Genomic DNA, 23,089 nt, shown 5'->3' on the forward strand with positions numbered 1-23,089 from the left:
CTAATAGCTATGAAACTATGAAATGAAGCTACAGTCAAAGTTATCCTATATTCTTACACCTTGATTTGCTAATGCTGAGGAGTGAGGAAGGATACACTGACAGATACCTTAAGTGTTAGATTCAATGAGTTAATAAAACTTAGGTGCTTTTATTTCATAATCCTTGAAAAAAATATTTCAGCTGAATTTATGTGACCATCTGCTGGACACAACAAATTCAAGGGAACAGATGGGAATGATCTGTATTATATTACATACAAATCCTTCTGAGATCACATCTGAAACAAAACATACAACAGTGGACTAAAAATAAACGCTGCATAGAAACACTTGAGAGTTGAGCTGTTTGGAAATTTTCCAGTGAAACAAAGTTTCCTTAAAATATTCCAGTTCATTAAGCCTAAACATTTTGGATTTGACAGGGTTTTTTGCTGAATCAAGGGCAAGGTTCAGAAGAATCCTGTGTATTCATGGGTTAACAGATGCTGGAAGGTGTACTGTCCCCAGCTCCGGAGCAATCTGCAGATGAACCTGCCCTGCAGACAGGCAGCTGGAAGATTTGGGATTGTCTACCCAGGGACAAAAACAACCGATAGGCTGTGCCTTGGAGCTGGGGATCATGGGAACCCCTGGAAGCTGTCCAGTGAAACTGATGCTCTTTCAGATTTCTCACTGGAATTAGCAGTGAAAAAATTAAGATCTTCCCTTTTACTGAACAGCTTTGGGTACAGACAGAAGTGACAATTTTCATCTGCTCTGGCTTTGACCAAACACAAGTGCACAGCTGCAGACAGCTTCAAAAATCGCCAATCAGGTGAAAATCAATCCCTCATTGCATGAGGTATCAGGTAAAGGCATTTCAAAATGTACCATCTTTTGTAACTGGTGTCTGTGGAGCTCCCCAGCCTGTCTCTGTTTTCAGAATGGGAGGGGAGAAAGGAAGCATAGGGAGTTCAGTCTTCGTTTCTTTAGCCCCCCACCTGGAGGTCCCCAGGGGGGTCCAATTTACCCACCCTACCCTTCAGCAACAGCTGGGGAGCCCCAAGAACGAACTCCTTCTGCTGCCTTTCGCCCCTCCCATTCTGAAAACAGCAAGCACTAGCAGAGAGCCCTGGCCATTGCTATGGGAACCTGGCTGCAGGCTCCCAGCCAGCAGCTGGATTCCCCTCCCCCCTGGAACCAACACTGAACTTCTGTTTGGTCTGGGGTAATGCTGAAACTCAGAACGCTTTGCAGAAATTGTTCTGAGTTACAGCTGGGAGCTGGACTTCTGTCTGCACCCTTAAAGTTTCCTAGAAATTCTGAAAAATTTCGGTTTCACTCCTTGGTTTTCATTGCACCTGATAAAATCTGGAGGAGAATTTTTCCCCTGAGAACTAGAAATCCCAGGTCTTAGCCTGCTTTACTTTAAAGGGTTTTATCCAGGTAAATATATTGAAAAATGACAGTTGCCTGTTTTGCTGGGGGAGAGAGAACAGACCAGAGTACAAAAACAATAATATAACTGGAAGGTTAAAAGGGTAAAAAAACCATTTGTAGCAATTCTAACTGCTACGAATGAGGGAAGAGGAGAAAAGTCTAGTATGCATTTAGATCAGTCGCGTACTTTGATAATTTTGTAAGGCCACCGATACTCTAGTGGTAGATGTGGAATACTTTTGCACCACTGAGCAGACTTTAGTATGATTTTCTAAGGAATCATAATCTTAGTGATTAAGGAGTGAATTATTTTCGTTTGACCACATGAAGAAATAAACTACCTATTCTGAGGGCCAATCGACCATTGGCAAAGGAAGGAAGGAAGAAAGAAACCTGTGTAATAAAAAAGGCCAAACTTAGTCTTAGCAGAGTGCAGGTGAACCATATCCACAGGATAGCAGTTGAAAATAAATATCAGGAAGTTTATTGTGAATTGAAAGCTGCAAAGTTATGACTAAGAGGAATAGGAAATTTCTTTTCTGCCAGCCACAAAAATAAAAACAGGGCTTAAAATATCACATGGATAATGTGTAAGATTCTTGGGGAGTTCCCAGGACTCACTGAGTTTTGACTGAGCAGTAGGAATCTGTCATTCTTCATTTATGACCAAGCTATTTGCACTTTTTTTCCAAATGTATTTGAAAAAAGCAGGGTATACTGATTTTTATTTTATAGAACACCTTGCATTCTAGATTCTTAGGCCAAGACCAAACTCTAGATGTCTGGTAGCCATAGTGCAGTTAATTGTTGGGCTGCCTGATTTAAACTGGAGGAAACGAAACGAAATGAAATGACTTGTCCTTATTCCAATGTTCCAATGTATGTCCATTTTGAAGCAATCTTTAATTACCTTTTTACATGCCATTTTTCCTCATATGACTCTGTGAATGCATTGTACTTTGAGGAAGAATCAGCACTGGGTTGTGAAGTAGATGGGGGTATGATGGACCTTTGTCTCACTTGTTGAAGAAGTTGTGACTGAGGCTGGGAAATGGAGAAGGAATGGTTTTATGGCTCATATGATCCTCGATTCAATCATCAAGCTTCTATCTATACGATACTAGTTCAGTCACTTAGATCAGTTTTGCACACTTGGTCTGTTATTGCATGTTCCTCATTTTCTGGGTGTCCAAATTCAGATTTGTAGAAGTGCTGAGAAGTCAAAACTGCAACCAAAGTTCACTTTGAACACATAAACTGCTTTAAATGTTAACTGCTCTGAATGAGTAGATCCTCAAATTAGATGCCTAAAATTGGTGGACGCTTGACAGTATTAGCTTAATCTCTGTGCTTTAGTTCCCCATATGATGTAAAGATGTTTAAATGATGTTTGTGGAGAAATATGAAACCATGTTAACAGCATTGAAGAAAAGCTTGGTAGCAATGTCTGTAACAATTCTGTACTTAGTGCAGGATTGGGGTGGTGTACAGCAAATAATGCAGAAGCCTCACATTTAATGATGAAAGTAATAAAGAAATATACTGAATGCAATATCCAGTGCCTGAATGATGCAGGAGTTCTTTTGTAAACATAATACAGAAACATGTATATGGACCACCATAATGCATATGAAAAGGAAGGCTGAACAAAGAAGTGGAGAGTGCCCCCACTGTGTCTATTCTCCTGGGAAAAGGGTGGCTGTTCTTCTGGGAAGAATTCAGTGCTGTCAGTATAAGTTAAACACTGTACTTCCTTTTCTAGCAGTGTTACCTCTTTAGGGACATAGGCAGAATTTAAGTGCCTCCCATGTACAATCTGCCTAAACTCAATTGTGATTTGGTTGTTAGGTGCCATGATGCACCTCAGTGGTTTACCCGAATCATTTCTGAGCACATGCAGTAGCCATGTTATAGATACCTAGGGAACTATGCCATCCAGTATAGCAGTGCCCAATGAACTCAAGTGCATAATGAGTTTTGTGGCAGCTGGCACAAGGTTGCACAAGGTTTTTGGAACTGAGGTGCCTACACTCTGCCCAAGTCCCATTAGGCACCCAAGGAGCCACTTTGAATTTTGCCCAAGATTTCAACATATCAAGGAAGATTTTCCAGATTGAATAGAAAATCTAGAGGCAGTACTTTTCTTTTCACTTGAGCTGGGAAGCTCTTGAGAGTTCAAGTAACTATATTTCTAAGAAGAGTGGAAGAAAAAAGGCTTGAAATGTAGAATGCCTTGGGCCAGATCTCAACATAGATTGAGACTAACCAAAGGCTTTTCAGACCCCATCTTCTGGCTGAACAACAGCCCAGAATAGTGCAGGGCTTTAAAGCTGACACTCAACAAGTTACATTTATTGATTCCCCTTTTTACATTGTTATAAATTGGATTAATGAAAACTATTCTACAGCTAAACATCACTGGTGTATTTCAAAGTCTGTGTTTAAGGTAGTAAAAAGGAACACAGTACTGTTAGAGATACTGCCATTTATCATCTACAACAGAAACTTCAGTTTGCTAATTACATTTTTTAATATATCTGAAAAATTCTTGATACAGGCATATCTCCTACTTCAAATTCCTGACAGTCTCATTTGTTTTTGCAGCCAAACAAATCTGATAAGATTTTACAATGTATCTATGACAAAGACTGTGGGAAGATGAAGGCACGGTTAAGAGTACTTATCAATAGTTTACACTGCACTGCATTATAAGGATGTTATAAATTATCCTGAACCCACGCACTGGAAAATGCTGTAAATTCGCAATTAAGAATAAACTTCAAAGAAATCCCAACATGTTGAAATTTGTAACTACAGTTAGTGCACCCCAAAACCTTACCTCTGGTCCCATCATGAAGAAGAAAAATGGAATGTGTCACTGTATTGCATGTACACTGATTCTTTTAAAAATGTATGTGGTCTACCCGATTGTTACAGAGCCAATATAGTCTTAAATAAAGTGCTTGGAGTGCTGAACAGTGACTGCTGCTCCTAGCCACAGGGGCCGCATTGGAATCAAGGGCTCCAATGGGCCCTCAAGGCTGGGAGCTGCAATAAGCTGCCATTCCCAGCCACAGAGGTACATCAGAGTCTTTGACTCCAGTATGCCTCTTGGCTGGAAACAATGGCAGATTGGGACTCCCAGCCACAGGGCTTCAGCTGGAGACAAAGGGTTCCACTGTGCTCCGGTGGCTGAAAGCCCAGTCAGCTGATCTGGTACACCATGATCAGCCGACAAGGTACACCATAAGCCCCCACATCTGGGAGCTGCAGATCAACTGGTGGGGCTCCCTCCTCTGGGATCTTGCTACTTGCTGGTGCAGGGGAACCCATGATCAGGATCCCAGGTTCCCCCAACATCGGCAATACGGCATGATGGGATGTAATGCTCAGTCCCACTATCATGCCTCCTGCCATGAATGTGTGTCATGGCAGGAAGTGCAATTATGGGGATCATGCCTCATATCCCATTGCGACTTTAACTTCACGTTTGCCAGGGCCTAACAAACAGATGCTACTGATATCAATAGGTAGGGCTGACAACAGCATTCTTGTGAGTATCTGCTCAGTAGCAATAGCTTTATAAATGCAATTTCTACCTACCAGCCTTTTTATATGTAGAATATAAAATGATTTTTTCTTGGGTTGAGTCCTTGTTGAGAAATTTCATCAGAATATACTTTTGTGGTGGAATTCTAGGCAGCTATTATTCTATCAGCACGTATGTGCATGTGTGTAAATTACTGTAATGGGAAAACTAGGAAACCCTTTTCCATAGTTATGGTATGAGCAGAAACTACTATAAAGCAAGTATTAAAATATAAATGCAATGTAAACACCCTACTAGTTATGCTAAATTTTAAAAGAAGTGGGATGGAACAATTACCAGTGCAGTTCTGTTTCTTTTTATTACTATTAACAAGGATGATGTTTTTTTTCTTCCACTAAAATTAATGAGTTTTACCATAGTTATTTTCCACTATTTGGCTTTAATAAAATATTTATCCCTATTACATTCAGGAATGTCAAGAAAATAGCTATCTATAAAGAAGGTTTATTGTAATTATACCATGAAACTTGGCTGGTGGGGTAATTATTACCGGTAAAGCACATCCATGAGGTATAATAAAAACACAGTAGTATAAAAATAGAGTGCTCTGGATTCATAAACAGTACAGTAATCTTGAGAGAACCACCACAAAGGAGATGAACTGTGTAAAAAAAAAGAAAATATTGGTAGTTTTAAAGATTTTTTTTTTTGCTTAAGAAAGGAAAAAAAGTGAACGATATATAATCTTTTTTCTCCTAATGAATAGTAAAACTGCCAGTCAAATATCGAGGTGCATATTCATCCTCCAAACCTTGGAAGAACAAGTATAAAATAAGCTACTTATAAGCTTCTGGGTATTTTTATTTTTTGTATCTGAAACTTCTGATGCCCCCATTATGTGAAGTCTAGCAATGTGATGTTAGAAAAAATGTCCCTATGGTTTTACCTTAATTTTGTGTTTATTAAATTACAATATATTAAGTTCTTGCCCTTCTCATCTCCTTGTTTACGTAAGATACGTGGTCTATATTGCTCCATGTCCCAAAGCTAGATGAGAAATGTCTTTTAACAGCAATGCTTGCAGGAATCAAGTATTGTGGGACTTTCTTCAAGATCACAGAAAGGTGAGGAGCAGTGCTAGGCTTCTTTGTACCTGATTAATGAAGAGATCATATAAACACCTGCTGACCTTGTGTACAAATCCTCCCAGGACTGATTAAACAGCTTGTGCATACATCAGTATGCATTAACCTTCCCAAAAGATGCTATCAAATTCCGGAGTCAGTGATTCTATTACAGCATCCACATTATTTCAACCTCAATAAATACACTTGTTTTAATATTTTGGATCAAATTCTGACCTTAGTTATACTAAGGTAAATCCAGAATCAGTTCACGAAAGTCAGCAGAATTACTATTGATGAACAGTGGTTTGAAAGAGTGCAGCATTTGAACATACATTGTTGGAGACAACAACACTAGTACTGATACATTTGGATGTACCTTCTGTCTGTAGGATACAGTTCCACAGTAATGACATCCAGGGAGTTCCATGCTGAGATGGTGAGACCATTGTAGAGACACAGCATACCTATCATCATAGATTCACTGGTACCAAACCAAAGGAAAAAACAGCTAATTCCAGAGAGAACCATAGATCCACCTGTATGTAGGGCAGACACAAAAAATCAACAAAACTGGTCATTGTTTTTAAAGTGCCACCCTTGTTTGTTTTGCATAGCAATGGCTTTTATACACCAAGAAGACTAAATAGCTTAAACTCTAAAATGGAACCAACTTTTTTTGGCAGCACTATGGTCTACTTTGCTAGTCATTACATAACACTAATTTATATGCTTTATTACTGAACAAGGCTGATTAAGCAGGACTATATATATATATGGCATTACTCATCAAATATGAACATAATAAAGTACGTAGTTATTTAAGGAAATGAACACAAAATTGGTCATTAGAGATGGTCATTAGAGATTGGTCATTTCAATCTCCCCTGTAGTTTGCAAAATGGAAACAAACTTATGGCCTGCTATAAATAGCATTTGCTAATGGCTGCCAGGGATGCTATGCCAGCTGCTTGAACACGGTTCCATTTCCTCCTAATGGGGGTGGGGAGAGGCCAGTAGCAATCATTTTTGAAAATCCAGTGCAAGTGCTGAATAATTAAATATTTACCTCATTTTCATTCTGACACAAATCCAATGCCTGGATTTGTAAAAGGCCCCTTAAAGAATATATTAATGAAATACCCATGTCATGGATTTCTTCTTACCTTTGTAAATTGCAAAGCCTCAAAGAGAAAACTTTTTTGTCTACATTGCTTTTGGTTTGTTCTATTCCTTTTCCTCCCCATTTTAATGTACATTCCATACCTAGCATTGTTAAACGCCCAATTCTGTCCATGAGAAGAGCAGATACAATATTCCCTGGTAACACTGCCAAAGTTCCCAGGAAATTAACAAAGTAAATCCAATAGGCGCTGTAGTCATCATCAAAGGTAATCTGACATCCCGTATTGTTGTGATAAAATGAACAGTTCAGAAATTTACTGTCAATAAATTTATATTCCTCAAAATCTGTGGAAACAAGGAGAACAACAGCTAATACAGTCTCAGCTAACTCATAACATGACAAGTATGTGAACTCATAACATGACAAGTATGTGAGATAAAACATTACAATCTTAGACAACCTTAATGAAAAATAGGAGCATAGATACTGCTTTGCTTTGTATACAATGGTGAGGGCAAGTTACTGCCAGTTAAGTTTTTCTTTTACACCCCCCCCCCATCCCTTGTGGTAAATGCAGAGCTCTGAAAATAAGGAAAAGAGGCCTTAATGCAACATGCCACATAACAATGGGCTTCAAGTTTCATATGTACTTTACTAACTGAGGCCTGGTATTATGAATACTGTAGATGGACAGATGGATAAATTACAAGCTTCTGCCACTTAGCATCATACGTGTCTCTCAGTCTAGCTCAGGAACAGACCTGTTATTTCAGACCTGGGTCTCACTTGAGCAGAGACTGCCAATCATGTTAATTTATTATTTTTTTGGAGGGGTAGGGGGCGGGGATTGTGGTGAAAGCAAATTGAAAACTCAGGCAAGACATTTTATTTTGGAAGCAAGACATTTATTGGGCAGTTTTACTCTGCAAAAATAGCAGTTTAGAATTCTGAGTGTGTCTGCTCTGGAATCTGAATGGAAATAAAACAAGGTTTTGCTAATTGGAAGCTCTGCAGACTCAGCCTAAGTATTATTTTTTCTTTTTTAATGGAACTAAAAAGAACCCAGAGCACTAGTGTCCAGTTTATGGTCCACCCCCATTGCCATTTATTTCAAGAGCTACCATTTGAGACCAGGGTAAACCAATGATGGAGCTGCATTTTCACTTGCTAGGTTTTGAACCAGGAAGTGAACAGATTACCAGGGATCCTGGTTTTCTCTGATAAAAAACTCACAAATTCTCTGATTAAGAACTCCAAAATCCACGATTAAAATGAAACACCACTATGTATACAGGTATCAGTTAAACATGATGTTGCATTGATATATATATATATACACATTTTTAAAGCAATTTGAAAACCTACCAGTGCCTCAGTCATTATAATGAAATAAATTCTAAATACCTATACATTTTGGTGTTTGATTTGGGGTTTTTTATTATGGAAAATCAGAGCTCCCCCTGCCCCCTTCACTCACCAGGACACAGGTCCAGACCCCTCACTTCCAAGCCAGAGTTCCCAACCCTGCTGGTGCCCCTCACTCCCCAAAAACAGCCCTCTGGCCCTATGTTGGTGCCCATCACTCCCTACCCACAGCCCCCCTACCCCTGTCAGTGCCCCTCACTCCCCACCCACAGCCCCCTGCTCGTGCTGGTGCCCCTTGCCCACTACCCACAGCTCCCCATGCCCACCAGCCCTGCCAGAGGGGACCTCCAGCTGGCAGGGCTATGGGGCCATGGACCCGGGTCAGCCCCCAGCAGCAGCGCCCAAGCCCCAGCTGCCTCCCACAGGAGATGGCAGCTCCTGTGGCCCAGCAGGGAGGAAAGCATGGATCCCGGCTCCCCCATACCCATGGGCAGCATGGCCGGAGCAGAGCCCATGGTGGGGCAGGTGCAGGATGCCTGTTGCAGGCTTGAGCTCCCCACTTTGCTGCCATCCCCCTGGGGCCTCTGTGGCCTGAGTGGGACCTGGCATAGCAGGGCAGAGCTGGGTGGGGTGGGGAAGCTCCTTGCTGTGCAAGCTCTGTGCTATCCTGGCAAAGCACCCCTTGCCCACCCAGCAGCAGTGAGCGGCACAACTCTATGCCATGACCCCTCACTGCTGACAAGTGGGCAGGGGGCATTTCACCATAGCAACACAGGGATTGCACTGGCAAGGAGCTTCCCTGCCCACCCCTGCTCTACCCTGCCATGCTGGGTCCCACCTGCTGGGCTGTGGATGCCATGGGGGAGGACAGCTGGGCAGGGAGCCAAGCCTTCAGTGGGCAGCCCGCAACCACCCCCACCCCATACAATACAATTCAGCATACAATTCTCAGGAGGACATGTTCCCTCTGCTTCTCACCAGAGTGTGTGGAGTGGCAGGAATCCAGCCTCCCTCCTGCCCCCTTCAGACCCATCCTACTCCTTGCTGTGGCCCTGCAGCAGTGCATTCTGGTATCAGGCACAAACCCCCATGCACTGCCCCAGCTGGGCAGCAGCCTCAGCCTCAGCCCCAGCCGCAGCCCTGCCCAACTCCCTCCCTCCCTCTCTAAGGGGGCCTCAATCCTCTTCCCTCAAAACTTACTTGCAGGAGATGCTCTCTAGGCTGCCTGATGGCCATGTTTATTGGTGCTGTGCGAAGCTTCAGTCCCTGATTTGATTCAACAGAGATTCGGCCTGATTCAGTGGTCAAATCTCCAAATCAAATCAGGAGATCCTTGAATCTCTCCGAATCAAATCCTCCAAATTGATTCAGAGAGATTTGGAAAGATTTGGTGATTTGGACATAGACACAGCTTTAAATATTTTTTCTACATACCTCTAGGTAGTAAGCGGCTCGTCAACACTGCAATGCTAGGGCAGATGGTGCGTCCCACAGGAGTGTGGGGGGCTCCCCAGTGTGCTCGGCAGCAGACCTGGAAATGGACCAGAAGCACTTCTGGTCCACTTCCACGTCCACTGGGGAGTGTGCAGGGGGTCCCCCCATGCGTCCCCTGGCTCAGGGACTGGTGCCTCCTGGGTCGGGCAGGCACCTGGGGTTCCCCTGTGACTGATTGCCGAGCCAGGGAAAGCAGGGGGGAGGGGCAGCCCCCCACTGCGTGCTCCCCAGTGGACCTGGAAGTGGACCGGAACTACTTCCGGTCCACTTTCGGGTTTGCCACCAAGCACATGGAGGGCTCCCCCACACTCCTGTGGGATGCTCCATGCATTCCAGCATCGCAGCGTTCATGAGCCATGCTGGTACCTCAAGGTATGTAGAAAAAACATTTGAAGATGTGTCTATGTCCGAATTGCTGATTCTCTGAATCAGCATCAAATCTTCAGCTTCGGCTGAATCGAATCAGGAGCAGTGATCTGAATCAATGAATCGAATCATTGTTCCTGATACAGGCTGAATCCAAATCTGAATTGAATAGGGCCTGCTTCACATACCCCTAATGTTTATGTGTGTACATGGAGCCCCCTGCCTGACTGCCCTCCTTCTACTCCCCCCAGCCCTTTGCAGGCTGCAACTCTGCCAGACTGCAGAGAGTTCTTTGTACAAGTGAAAAATCCATGTATTTCTGTTAAAGTGAGAAATCCACATTTTCTCAGGTAAAAGGGAAAATTTCCATTTTTCCATGGGAAATGGAAAACCCAGATCCCTTCAGATTACTGAGATAATTTGCTAGCCCCCTAGTGTCCTCCAAAGTTCTCTCCTGACCATCATTCCATACATTTTCCTTCACTTGTTTCTCTTGCTCCTATCAGCTGTAAGGTGTTGAGTAAGAGAATCATAGAAAATTAGGGTTGGAAGGGACCACAGGAGATCATTTAGTCTAACCGCCTCCTCAAAGCAGGACCACCTCCAACTATATAATCCCAACCAAAGCTTTGTTTAGCTGGGTCTTAAAAAACACCAAAGATGAAGAGTCCATAACCTCTCTGGGTAACCTGTTCCAATGCTTTATGAACCTCCTAGTGAGACAGTTTTTCCAAATATCTAATCTAAAGTTCCCCTGCTGCAACTTGAGACCATTGCACCTTGTTCTTTCAGGAAGACCTTATCTCCAGCAAAGACAGCTGGATGCTAATCCTAGTGAAAACCCACTAATTTGTTCCTGTGATGGTTATAGGAGCTGCTACAGAAAAGAGCTGCGAGTGGTTAAGCCCATTGAGGCAGATTATGATTGTATTTACCCTAAATTCAGCTGACCTAAATGGAGTTACTTTGGATTTACCCCTGTGAAAATAAGACCAAAGCCTAGCCTTTGGAGCATTCCCAGCACTTACTGGTTTGGGTGCTGCTTGAGGATGGGAAGGCAGGGAGAGAGAAGGAAAAAGCAAGTATGTGTTCTGAACTTAGATTCCCTCCCCTCAAACATGGTAGTGCATTGTATTTCATCCAACAGAAGCTGGTCACCTCTGGCATGTATATTTATAAAGCTTTCAATTAGCCAAAAGAAACAAAGCCATTTACGGTAACCAAAAGAGATGCTCACTATCTGAACTGATAGTAAGCATGTGATCATTTTTAAAAAAGGTGTGCTGCATTATCTTATCTTATATAACTTTATAAAAAGCAAAGCCTATCAGAAAAAAGATTGATGTATTGAGCCCAGAAAAATGAAATGAGATTATATAACTCGACATTGATAATAATTTCTTTATTTAGCATACCTGTGTTGTAGAACTTGGTATTTATAAAAGTGCAGTTCCTGAAGTATGTGTTTATTGAAGTAACATCTTCAAATGTGCAGTTATCAAAATGCAAATTTTGAAAGGTTACTGATTTAAACTTCATTGTAGTAAACCTGTCCAATACAAACAATTTCCATTAGTCTGTCTTCATGCATAATGAATAGAGAGACCCAACACATTCAGCTGTGTGGACTTACACTGATGCCCTTCACACTCCCCACCCATCCTTACTGGAAGCATAATGCAGTGTCAAAAGTTGATTAGCTGATGCTATGGCATCATTGTTCAATATATCGATTTCCCAAAATATCATCTCCACTCAGCTGCTCAACATACAGAAGGATGGAATTTCTTTACTAATTAATAAGATGACAGGATCAACACTAGTATAATAGACTAGTTAAAGCAGATTTAAATTGAATCTCACAGTTTTTGTAAATTTTGAGTCAGTCTCCAGAAATCTGGTCTCTTGGAACAAACAAACAATGGAGATTCTAACACATTTTTAAAGAACCTTTATTTCTGCAGCTGAATGCTTTTAAGCCTCTCTTCAGAGTTAGGCTCAAAAGCATTTGGGCCTACATGTTCGGAACATCTTTTGCCAACATTTCTAATGCAAGCATAGTATTGGACTGATGTCATCATCACCCAATTAGACAATGACCTGGCAATAGCAATTAGTATGCCCAGAAATTATACAGAAGTATTTTTGTTCATACTGTTCTAGAATTGCATCTTTCTACTTAATGGTTCTTTTCATTTTCTTCCCACTCCTTAGTGAATGTAATTTAATTAATATTATAGGCTTTTGGCTACCATAGTCTACTAAATAGTATTATCTCCCAAGAATAATTATGTTTAACATTTGTAGGCCAAATGTACAACAGAATTCTTTGCCAGCCAGACGTGCGATGACATATAATCTATGACTGACATAGCTGTTTTGTCATAAAGCCCTAGTGCAGATTCAGTTATGTTAGCAAAACTGGGCTTTTGCCAATACAGTTTATTTCACCATGATTGGTCTAACACTTTCTGCTATACTACCTGAGCAAATTTCCCATAACTTACACCAGAATGGCTTCATACTTAAACTCAAAATGCATTCTACTTTAGGTGGAATTGGGAGTAGAATTATAAGTTTACTCTGTGGCAGATAAAAAAAATATAGCAAATATTAAGCTCTCACGGATAAAATGGTTAGAATCACTTTTTATCAGGAAAGGAAGCACAACATTTTATTCCGATTGTCACAGGTAAAATTATTAGCTAATGAATTCTATGCTAGTATCAGACAGGCAATTGAAGCCTTCAGTCTATTAAATCGTTAGCTACTGTATCATTTCTAATTTGTGACAGTCTGATTAATTTCAGACTGGAGGTCAGTGGCCATCCATTATCATTTCACACAACCTTATCCTGCTTGCCTACTTAAAGTTTCCTAAACTAAAAGGGAACAAAGAGAATGGAGGAACTAGACTGATGATGACCTCCTCCGGATTCCCCCCACACCAAAAAATCCCAAACGCCACATCAATACTGCTCTCTGTTCTTGGAAATCAAATCCAAGCAGACAATGCTGATTAGAAAGCAGAATATTTTTTTGTTATATTTTTAAATTAAAATTGCTGAGTAGGCAAGGAGAAAAGAAAAACTATATACAGTAAACCTTCTTATGGGAAAAAACCCCCAGAGGAGTTGAAAAGAGGGGAAATTGTTTGATCCCTCCAGGAGCATAAGCTCATCAGCCCTCAAACTTCACAAAGCTTGCATATTTCATAGATTCCGGATAGACTTGGGACCTTCAATGTTTTTACAAACATTTTTATGAAGTGATCTACATCAGACTGGCAGAATGCACTGTGACTGAGATGTATTGAATGACAATAAATGGTTCCACATTTTGAAGGGACTATTCACTTCTGAAATGGTATCGAATTTGGAGGCAGAAGCAAGCTTAAAAATAAGACAGGCTGGTTTTTCCTGCAATTTTGAACTTCTCTGTACTATACAAAATTTTAACTAGTTCAAATTCTTATTTCAAAGGAAGACTTCTTATGTTACCAAAACAATTACTGTTATTAACTTGTATATATTTTTTAGTACATAAGCAATGACAACAAGGCCAACCAGGCGTGACCAATCTTAGAACCTTAATGTTTTATTTGTAGCTGTATTATTAACAGCCACTGAATATAACTCTATTTTGTTATCTTTTACAGACAATAAAATTCTAGCTAGTGGCTTAAGATGTGTGGACTCAATTACTAAATAAATAAATAAAAAGGACAGAAATGGTTTTTCTTTTTCCTTTTACAGCAGTTCTATTGATTCCCTCCTGCTTTTAGCTTTTCAACTGCATCTTTTTCTGTGTTAAGAGCTGATCCTCTGAGGCAGTCTATGCTCCTAAAGCTCTGCATTTTGTCAGAAGAGGTCTTAAATGAGTACAAAGAAAAAAGGCAGGAAGCAGAAGGACACTGAACAAACTACCCTTTCTCTCAGCACAGGAAGGAAAATAAGCCTCCTTCCATGCATTAGGCCTGAAAAATCAGTCTGTCTGTGAAATGAAGCAAAAATTATGCATATTCTCCTCAGGGAAACAAAGGGAAAAGTACCCATTTGCCCATACAGACCCTTTCCCCCGTACAGTCCAATTTACCAGAATATGGCAAATGTCTTTGAAAATCAAGCCCTAAGGAAATAAGAGTAGAACCCATCTCCCAATGTAACCCCTCCTCAGACTATTAAATATCAATATTGAAAAGTGTTAGTTTATTAACATAACTGTAAAACTTAAGTGAAATTAGCAATATTTTCTTAACCAAAACAGGATAGTAAAGTTTTTTTCTAGACCTGGCATTGGTAAACTCTTCATCAATGTGGATTTGATTTTCCAACGTGAAATTGAAGTTGATATCAGAATATTTGTTCCCATAAAAATGCTGCACTCCAGATGCATATTCTTCTGACTGCAGGTGTTTAATGACATCGGGAAACCAAACAGATAGGCCATAATAGCTGTGAGAAGGAGAAAAATATTCAACCATGGAGTTTACCTTTAGTTCAGAATTATGTATCAGACCAAGGAGCCAATTGGCACTTTTGAAATATCTTAAGCAAATGATTGGATTTTGCACAAGCACTTCTAAAGTATGATGCTTAGATTTTTTTTAAACATCAGAATGATTTTAGGAGGAAATCTACTTCACTTGGCTACAGGCAAAATAATGGAGTTTTACAATGATAAACAGTATAAGAGATGTGAGGGAGAATGAATTCCTCAGCCTGGGACCAGAACTCCTGGAGTAGGTCTTCATGTGCAGAGGCATGTACTTGTAAAGGCACAAAAGAGTGTGCTGCTGCTTTGTGCCCCATTGCACACTCCTCCAAGTGTCCTTTGGCATGCAGCAAATTGTCCTGGGTAGGAGTAGGAAAGGTTAGGGTCAGCATCTGTGCTGGCCTCAGAAGCATTACCTGGTGCCCTGGTGCACCAGGGGCACAGATCCAGCAGCATGGAGCCTGGCCGGCAGCCACAGCATTGGTCTAGATGGCCACCCCTGTTTGTTCTGGCACATGCTACTGACACATGCTCTGTGACACATTTTTCCCCCTAGTTTTTTTTTGCTACTGGAATTTCCTGGTAGCAAATTTTGCCACTGCAATGCAAATTTGCAGCATGGCACACATTTCTACCTTCCCTGTCTGCAGTTCATCGTGCCACAAACCCCATGCTCCTGCACATGGGGACCCACCCTTGGATTCAATGACCCCTTTACTGCTGCTGGGTTAGGTGTTGTGCTTGCATGGGCAACAGGAGCGCTGGACCACTGGGATCAGTGATCTTTCCTTTTATGATTCACAGTATAATCATTATCCATGTCAAGTATTGCAGGACTGGCAGAAACACCAATTTGGGATTATAGGGAGAAGCAGCCCTCTGTATGGCTACTCTGTTAGCAGCGCACACTATGCAGTCCCAAGATAGAGCTTATGTGGCTGGAAGAATCTTTCACAAGCTCTTTTCATTAAAGTGAACATCACTGTTAAGATTACTGGGTTTTTGGTTGTAGCCATATTGCTCTAAGGACATAGGCAGGTAAGGTTCTTTGAGTGTTATCTTTTATTAGATCAACTGAGTAGCTGGAAAAAAAGTTTTAGGCAAGCTTTCGGATGCTGTCACCCTTCTTCAGGCGTAAGCAGTCTCTGCTGGTCCGAGACTCCAAGGAATGAGAGAAGCTAAAAGTGTAAAAGGATGTCAGTGAAAATGTAAATAGGTAGAAATTAGAAAGACAAAAGTTAAAACAGGTAAGGGAGGGGGAAGCAAGCAGGGGGGGAAAAGACCAAAGGGAAACACTACAGTGATAATAGCAATAGCACAAGATAAAAAAGAGAGGCTCTCAAAGAAAAAGGAAATGGTTGGAAATCAGGAAGACAAAAGGCAGAAAAGTAGGGGAGGAGGAGAGAAAAGGTGGGGGAAAAAGAAGAAAGAGGTCAGGTTAAGCAGGTACCTGATGAATCAGATGTCAGGCAGGTTGTAATGCATCATAAATCCAGTGTCTATATTGATGCTGTGATTTTTTGTATCCACTAGATTTATCAGTTTTAGTTTGCTGTGCCACAAGTCATTTAAGGTGTATTATGCCACTGAATTTCCTACTGCGGCTGGAATTAATGCGCAACCACTGAGGCATGTAAACACAGACACCATTACAGCAGTGCAAAAGCATTTAGCCCACTTTAAAGTGTCATGCACACACACGTGCCTCTTGTTTCATCTACACACAGAGTTGGATATTGATCATGGTATCCAAAAAGGAAATGCTGGTGTTAGAGTATTCAAGTGATAGTCTGATGGAGAGGTGATGATTGTTGGATTTTTGGTGGAAATCAATCAGAGACTGCAGGGTTTAAGTCCAAAAGATGAAGATGTCATCTATAGTAAGGGTGTAGTTCTTGAGGAAATCTTGTTCTAGGTGGGCCATAAAAAGGTTGGCATATTGTGGGGCCATTCTGATGCCCATGGCTGTGCTCATGGTCTGGAGGAAGTGTTGGTTGTTGAAACTGAAGTTGCTGTGTGTGAGGATGAAGTATGAGTTCAGTAATATCCTGGGATCTGTACGCTGAGTTGTAGTCTTGTTCTTGTAGATATGTGAGGCAGGCTTGGATGCCATCCTGATGTGGAATGTTAGTGTATAAGCTAGTGACATTCATGGTGGCTAGGAGAGTATTTCTGGGAAGGTGGTCTATGTTTTTGAGTTTTCACAGGAAGTCTGTTGTGTCTTGGATGAAACTCAGTCTTTGAGTGACGAGCAGTTTTAAGATTGATTAGATGAATCCTGATACTTCTTCTGTTAGAGTTCCATGGTTAGAAATGATAGGTCAGCTGAGGTTTCCTTGTTTGTGGATTTTAGGGAGCAGGTAAAAAGTCCCTGGATTGGGTAGTGGAGGGATCAGGGTCTGAAGTTTTTCTTGTAGTTCTGATGGAAATGATCTGATGATGGTTCTAAGTTTTGAGGAAAAAAGGGGAGTGGGATCTTCCTCTAGTTTTCTGTAGTTAGTAGTGTTGGAGAGTTGTTTGTTGGCTTCTTTTGTGTAGTCTTCATGGTTAAGGATAACTATAGCTCCTTCTTTATCTGCTGCTTCTATTACTGTTTGGTAGTTAGATCTTAGAGATTCTATGGCCCTTCTTTCTGAGAGGGAGAGGTTGTCATATTGGTGTTTGTTGTGACATCCCTTTACACTTTTTGCTTCTCTCATTCCTTGGAGTCTCTGACCAGCAGAGACTCCCTATGCCTGAAGAAGGGTGACTGCACCAAAAGCTTGCCTAAAATGTTTTTCCCCAGCTACTCAGTTGGTCTAATAAAAGATATCACTCAAAGAACCCTGCTTGCCATAATTAAGATTAAACACTTCAGGACCCCAGTTATGGACATTAACATAATGAGGATCACGGTTTGTTCGTTGGTGTCTTGTCTGTGGATCAGGAGGGAAAGGGAGCAAAATGAAAGTTCCACAAAGTAAGGTGATGTATATTTTACCTTTGTGTAAACTCTTCAAAATGGTATTGAGATCAAGACAGATATTTGCTGGGAGGCTGGAGCTGCCCTCACTCAGGACTTAGATAATTCTACGTTTTCCAAGTGCTGTACAAATAAAGTTTGATCCTTTATTCCTTTTTTTAAATCTTAGTAAAACTAAATTTATTCAAGCAGGTTGAATTCTGGCTCGGCATTTTCAAAAGTGATTTGGAGTTCCTCAGTTTTTGGTTACTTAAGAGGTACTGACCACCAAAAGAGTCTAAACCTTTGGAAGCCACAATTTGTTAAAGTGGCAAGTTGAATAGCTAAACATGGAGCAACTCCAAAATATAATTTTCTGTTTAAAAGGTTATTGATTAAGTGTTGTCAAAAAGAATATTAAATTAGAGCAACAAAGCAGATTTGTATGCAGCCTAAGGGGAGCATCACAATTTTTTTTACATAAACAAGCTGACTGTTAAAAACTATCCAAGAATCTACATCCATCTTACCCAAACGACAGAGTGAACCATACAACCGTTAGCTTGATTGTATTGTCTTTGACTGGATAGTTAAAACATCTCATAAATGTTAACCAAATCTGTAATATATGAGAAAACAAGCTTATTTTCAAAGACAATTTTAGACAATTTAGTTAAATTATAGAGAATTAGGTACTGATTCTCTGCTTTATCAAGGTAGCAGTACACACGGAATAGCAGGGATGATATTACAGCTGCAATTCTCAGGTCAGATCTCTACCCTGGGGTCGGTAAAAGCACCTTGCTTTCTATATCTATAATATACTTTTGTGGCCTCCATTTTGACTACTTCCAACATTTTTAACTTCTTAGCAGCTTTTAAACAATCACAATGTTAAAAAAGCACCTGAAACCAAAACCAAACCCCCTAAAAACAAACCTGTCTGAAATGCTTTCTTCTTCTGAGTGTGTGACAGGCAGTATTCCACCTTGGAATGGTGTTAACTTTAAGGTCTGATATATGGTGATTTTCCAATCCATGGGGAGCCCTGTGGGCTGGATACTTATGGCTCCACAGGCTGCATTTGGCCCACGGGCTGGAGGTTGAGCCCCCCCAGTCAATAGCATCAGGTCACTCCAGCAATCCCATTTCTGGACACTAATTAAAGTACAGAGGGTAAATCAAGAATCAATTAGAACATTGATTTTTGTTACTTACACCGTATAACTCTGTGCGAATTCTAACAAAACACCTTCGATACCAAGTTCCTGTGTCAGTCTCAATTTCTATGAGCTCATCTATCTGTTTTGGAGTTTTGATTCTGTTAACCTGTAAAATAGAATCATAGCAGCAGTTTTTGCACTGAAAATTTAAATCAGCTCCATAAATTAAAGATGGACATACCTGAAGGCTCTATGTCTGCTCTAGGAGCAGCTTATAGGTATAGGCATACTGATGCGTTCTTCTGTGGATACTGGTGAACTAGCAAAACTGTACTTTAACCCAAATTAGAAAAACAATCCTGCATGACCTATCCTGGTAAAAGTATACTTTGCTGGTGTGACTGTGTCTATATGAAGGGTGGGCACAGCTGTTTTGGACAGGGAACACACTACTCCCTATTCCAGACTGATATAGCCAGGCCAGCAGAAGTATGTAAAATAGACTTGCCTTTGGGCTAGATTTTTAGAATATCTTAATTGGATGTTTATGACTTTCAGTAGCATATTTACACACTTAGTGTAATTTACATGCAAAAAGTAGGTATGCAACTGCATACAGTTTTGCTCAGGGGCCTATATGTGTAAACATTCAAACACTAGTTTATGTGCAAAAAATTACACAACTTTGCAAAAAAACTGGGCTACTCTTTAAAGGAGACTAACTGAAAATTTGGGATTTTAGGTGGTATTATGAGGACAACTTTCTTACAACTTGAATAAAGCATGAGATGAGTTGGTCTTATAGCTTGCTTTCCCATTTGAAATATACACTTTGTGTACACAAGTGGCAGTGATGTCATTGTGGGGCGGAGACAGGGGTAACTACCCTAGGGTCTAAATTAATGGGGGAAAGAGGTGCAAAGAAAAGTGGCTTCTACCTGCAACCATTCATTTGGGTTTGCAGTCAACATGGTAACCAGAAGCTGCTGCTTCCACTTTGCCCCAGGCATCAAGCTGCATCCCTACACTGCTGGGTCAACAAGAGGGATCAGGGGGGCAGGCAGGCCCTTGAGGAGGATCAGTTGGACAAATAAAAAAAGGTGGTGGAAGCCTGGGGCTAAAAAGGCTCAGCCCCTCCAAACACAGGTAGGGCCACAAGGCAGCCTGGCTGTGGGCTCTAGGCAGCTGCAGCACGGGTGAGGAAGGGTGCACACACAGCCAGGATTGCAGCCCGGCATGTGGATCTCTGGCTGCCCAGCACCGCAGGCAAGTACCAGCCTATTCAATGAAGGGGGAGGGGCAGGGTGCGGGGCAGACTGAGGCCCTACAGTGAGGAAGGGAGTGGGGCAGGGGAAGGGCAAGGGTGAGTGGGGCCCTGGCCATGTGGGTACTGGGGCAATCAGAGCCCAGGTGGTTTGTCCAGGGCCGTGGGGGCTCCTGCTGCTGCGTGCACCATGGCAGGGGCCTGTGGGTCACATGCCCCTCAATCTGTGTGTGGGGTGGAGGTGGCTGCTGCTGCACATTGGACTCTGACTCTGCTGCAGCTGCCCTAGGAGCGGTATGGCACCATACGTGTCCAACTGCTGGATTGGGCTGCGTTGCCCATCTGGTGGTGGGACAAACATAATGTTGAACCATTCCCAGGGCAGCTGCAGTGCGATCAGAACCCAGTGCACAGTGGTAGCCACCTCTTCCCTGTGCACAGATCGAGGGGGCATGTGAGCCCTGAGCCTTCCCTGGGGTGCACACAGTGGTGGGAGCTCCCCTGTAGCCCTGGACAAGCTGCCCAGGCTCTGACTGTCCATAACCTGGCCTGGCTGGGGCTCCAGTAACCCCAGCCCCTGCCCCAATCCTTCCCTCACCGCTGGGGGCTCCATCTACCTCCCTGCCCCCTCCCCCACAGACTTACCTGGTAGGTAGGGGGAGGGGGGAGAAGTACACATGCATGTGCACACATGCTAAGCCCCCACAAATATTTCTTTCTCTCTCCACCTATGCAAATAGGGTCCATGTGGAAGATTGTGGGGGGTGGTCTGGGATGGTTTGGCAGGATCAGGGGGACTAGTGGGGTTTAAGAGGGTTTTATGCAGAGAATGGGGGGCTCTCTCCCACCCCCAGACCAGTAGCTATTTTTAGACCCCCTCCTTTCCACTCCCCTGCTGAACCTCTGCCCCCTGGTCCCACCTGTCCCTCCTCACAACCCAACTTACTTCAATCAACACCGGTAAAACCAGCACCAGGAATGCCTTGCAGGATAGGGGGTTTAGTGGCTTTGGAGGGAGCTGGCTGGTCCTCAGCAGGGTTCATCTGCCTGGGGGAGGTGTGAGGGTCCAGGGGAACTAAAAATAGCCTGGTGCCAGCCCAAGAGATTGGAAAAGCACAGTCCCAGGGCTGGGGCCAGCAGCTGAGCTTTCTCAGACCCAGGGCTCTCCTTGGAGCTGTACAGAAGTTCAGTTAGATCAGTCTTGCCAGACCCGATTCAAGTTAGACAAGTTAGAGGTAGGGTCATCTTAGATCTGATTTAAACTTCCTGAACTTCTGTGCAGTTTGCACCTAAATCCCTAGTTAGGTCAATTTACATGTAAGGTCTGCACCTGGACAAATTAAGTTAGATTAGGTGGCCATTTTTAATGCGATCTAACCTTCTTCTAACCTCCCCAAATGTCTCTACTGAGCCTATCACAGCATTAAAAGGTTAAGTGTGGGCCAGGATTGTGTCAAACTGTTGTTGAGTTATTATCGTTGTACTATTTAAAATGTATTCGCTCCTTTACTAAATATACCAGAAAAGAAAAGAAAAGAACCCAAACAATCCTCAAACTGTTCTTTCCCCTTCTCAACAAAACCCAATCAAAGCACCTGACATGTAAAGAATGGCTTTTAACTATTTCTTGTATTAACTTTCCTTTTAACTATAGAGATTTTTAGCAGAAACCCCATCACTCTTTGGCAGACTTTCAAATAGCTGTCTGTCTTGAAGAGAAAGAGTAGCAGAAATGGTCTGGAGCTGTTGTTAAACTCCCAATACTGTATTCTCTATGATGAGACGAGATAAAAAGGAAGCTAAAGGAAAATCTAAGATAGAAAATGAGATTGCCTCACATACACTGACTCTCACTTGCAACTTCACAGCTGTAGGTTCACAAACATAGCCATGGTCTTATCAGCCATGCTGGGACCTGACAAACTCATGAGTTTCAGACAATTTATAATGCTATTATCTGCTTCTTTGGGCAGTGGCTCAGCAATGTTGCCAAAGGTTGTACTGGCTGACTGAGCCAGATTTTTTTCCTTTTTCTTTTTTAAAAACAGATGACAAACAGAAAGAAACTGGAAAGAATGCATATGAAGTAGGGAAGAGAAATGACATACAAGGTAGGGGGTATAGACAGGAACTCAAGGCTCACAATCCAGGTGTTGTTCAGGATTTGGCTATAGTTGGTAGAGGTGACAATATCACTTGCTTTCCCTCAGGGCACAGAAAGAAGTAACAATTTTTGCCCAATCTGGCCACAGAAAGCAGTCTGTAGTCATGATTAAACACAAGTGCATTTCTGCAGACAGCTTCAAGAATGGCTGATCAGGTGAAAATCTTAACCCTCAATGCATGAGGGTTCAGATGAAGGTGTTTCAAAGCATAGCATCTTCTCTAACTTGTGTCTGTGCTGCCCCTCAGCCTCCAAGATGTTTTCAGAATGGGAGGGGGGGAAGGGAGTGGAGAGAGTTCAGTCTGGGTTTTCCTCAGCCCCTGCTGGAGGGTGAGGCAGATGTATTGAGGACCCTTTCTCCCTGCACATCACGGGGGCTCCCAATTCACCCACCTCAGCCTCCATTGTCAGCTGGGGAGCTCCCTCTGCTCTCTTTCCCCCTTCCCATTCTGAAAACAGGGACAGGCTGGGAGGGAGGAGGGGCCATTGCTGTGGGAAATGGGTTGTACACTGCAGCCAGCAGCTAGATTCCCCTCCACCCTGGAAACAACAAGTGAACTTCTGGCTGGTCTAGGGGGATCATTGTAACTCAGAACACTTCCCACAAAGCATTCTGAAA

At 42.2% G+C, this 23,089-nt stretch overlaps 1 protein-coding gene across 1 annotated transcript in view; it reads right to left on the reverse strand.

The window, feature by feature from the left end:
• SV2C (synaptic vesicle glycoprotein 2C) overlaps positions 1 to 23,089 on the reverse strand; it is a 167,690-nt gene that overhangs the window by 12,585 nt on the left and 132,016 nt on the right. The window contains exons 6-11 of the mRNA XM_019532225.1: positions 19,098 to 19,208; positions 18,410 to 18,498; positions 14,734 to 14,898; positions 11,860 to 11,993; positions 7,360 to 7,563; positions 6,473 to 6,632 (exon numbers count right to left, since the gene is read on the reverse strand). Of these exons, the coding sequence (XP_019387770.1) occupies positions 6,473 to 6,632; positions 7,360 to 7,563; positions 11,860 to 11,993; positions 14,734 to 14,898; positions 18,410 to 18,498; positions 19,098 to 19,208 (863 nt within the window). The remainder of the gene's footprint in view (positions 1 to 6,472; positions 6,633 to 7,359; positions 7,564 to 11,859; positions 11,994 to 14,733; positions 14,899 to 18,409; positions 18,499 to 19,097; positions 19,209 to 23,089) is intronic.

This window comes from Crocodylus porosus, unplaced genomic scaffold (assembly GCF_001723895.1).
Source record: "Crocodylus porosus isolate Cpor-Errol unplaced genomic scaffold, CroPor_comp1, whole genome shotgun sequence".
NCBI lineage: Eukaryota > Metazoa > Chordata > Crocodylia > Crocodylidae > Crocodylus > Crocodylus porosus.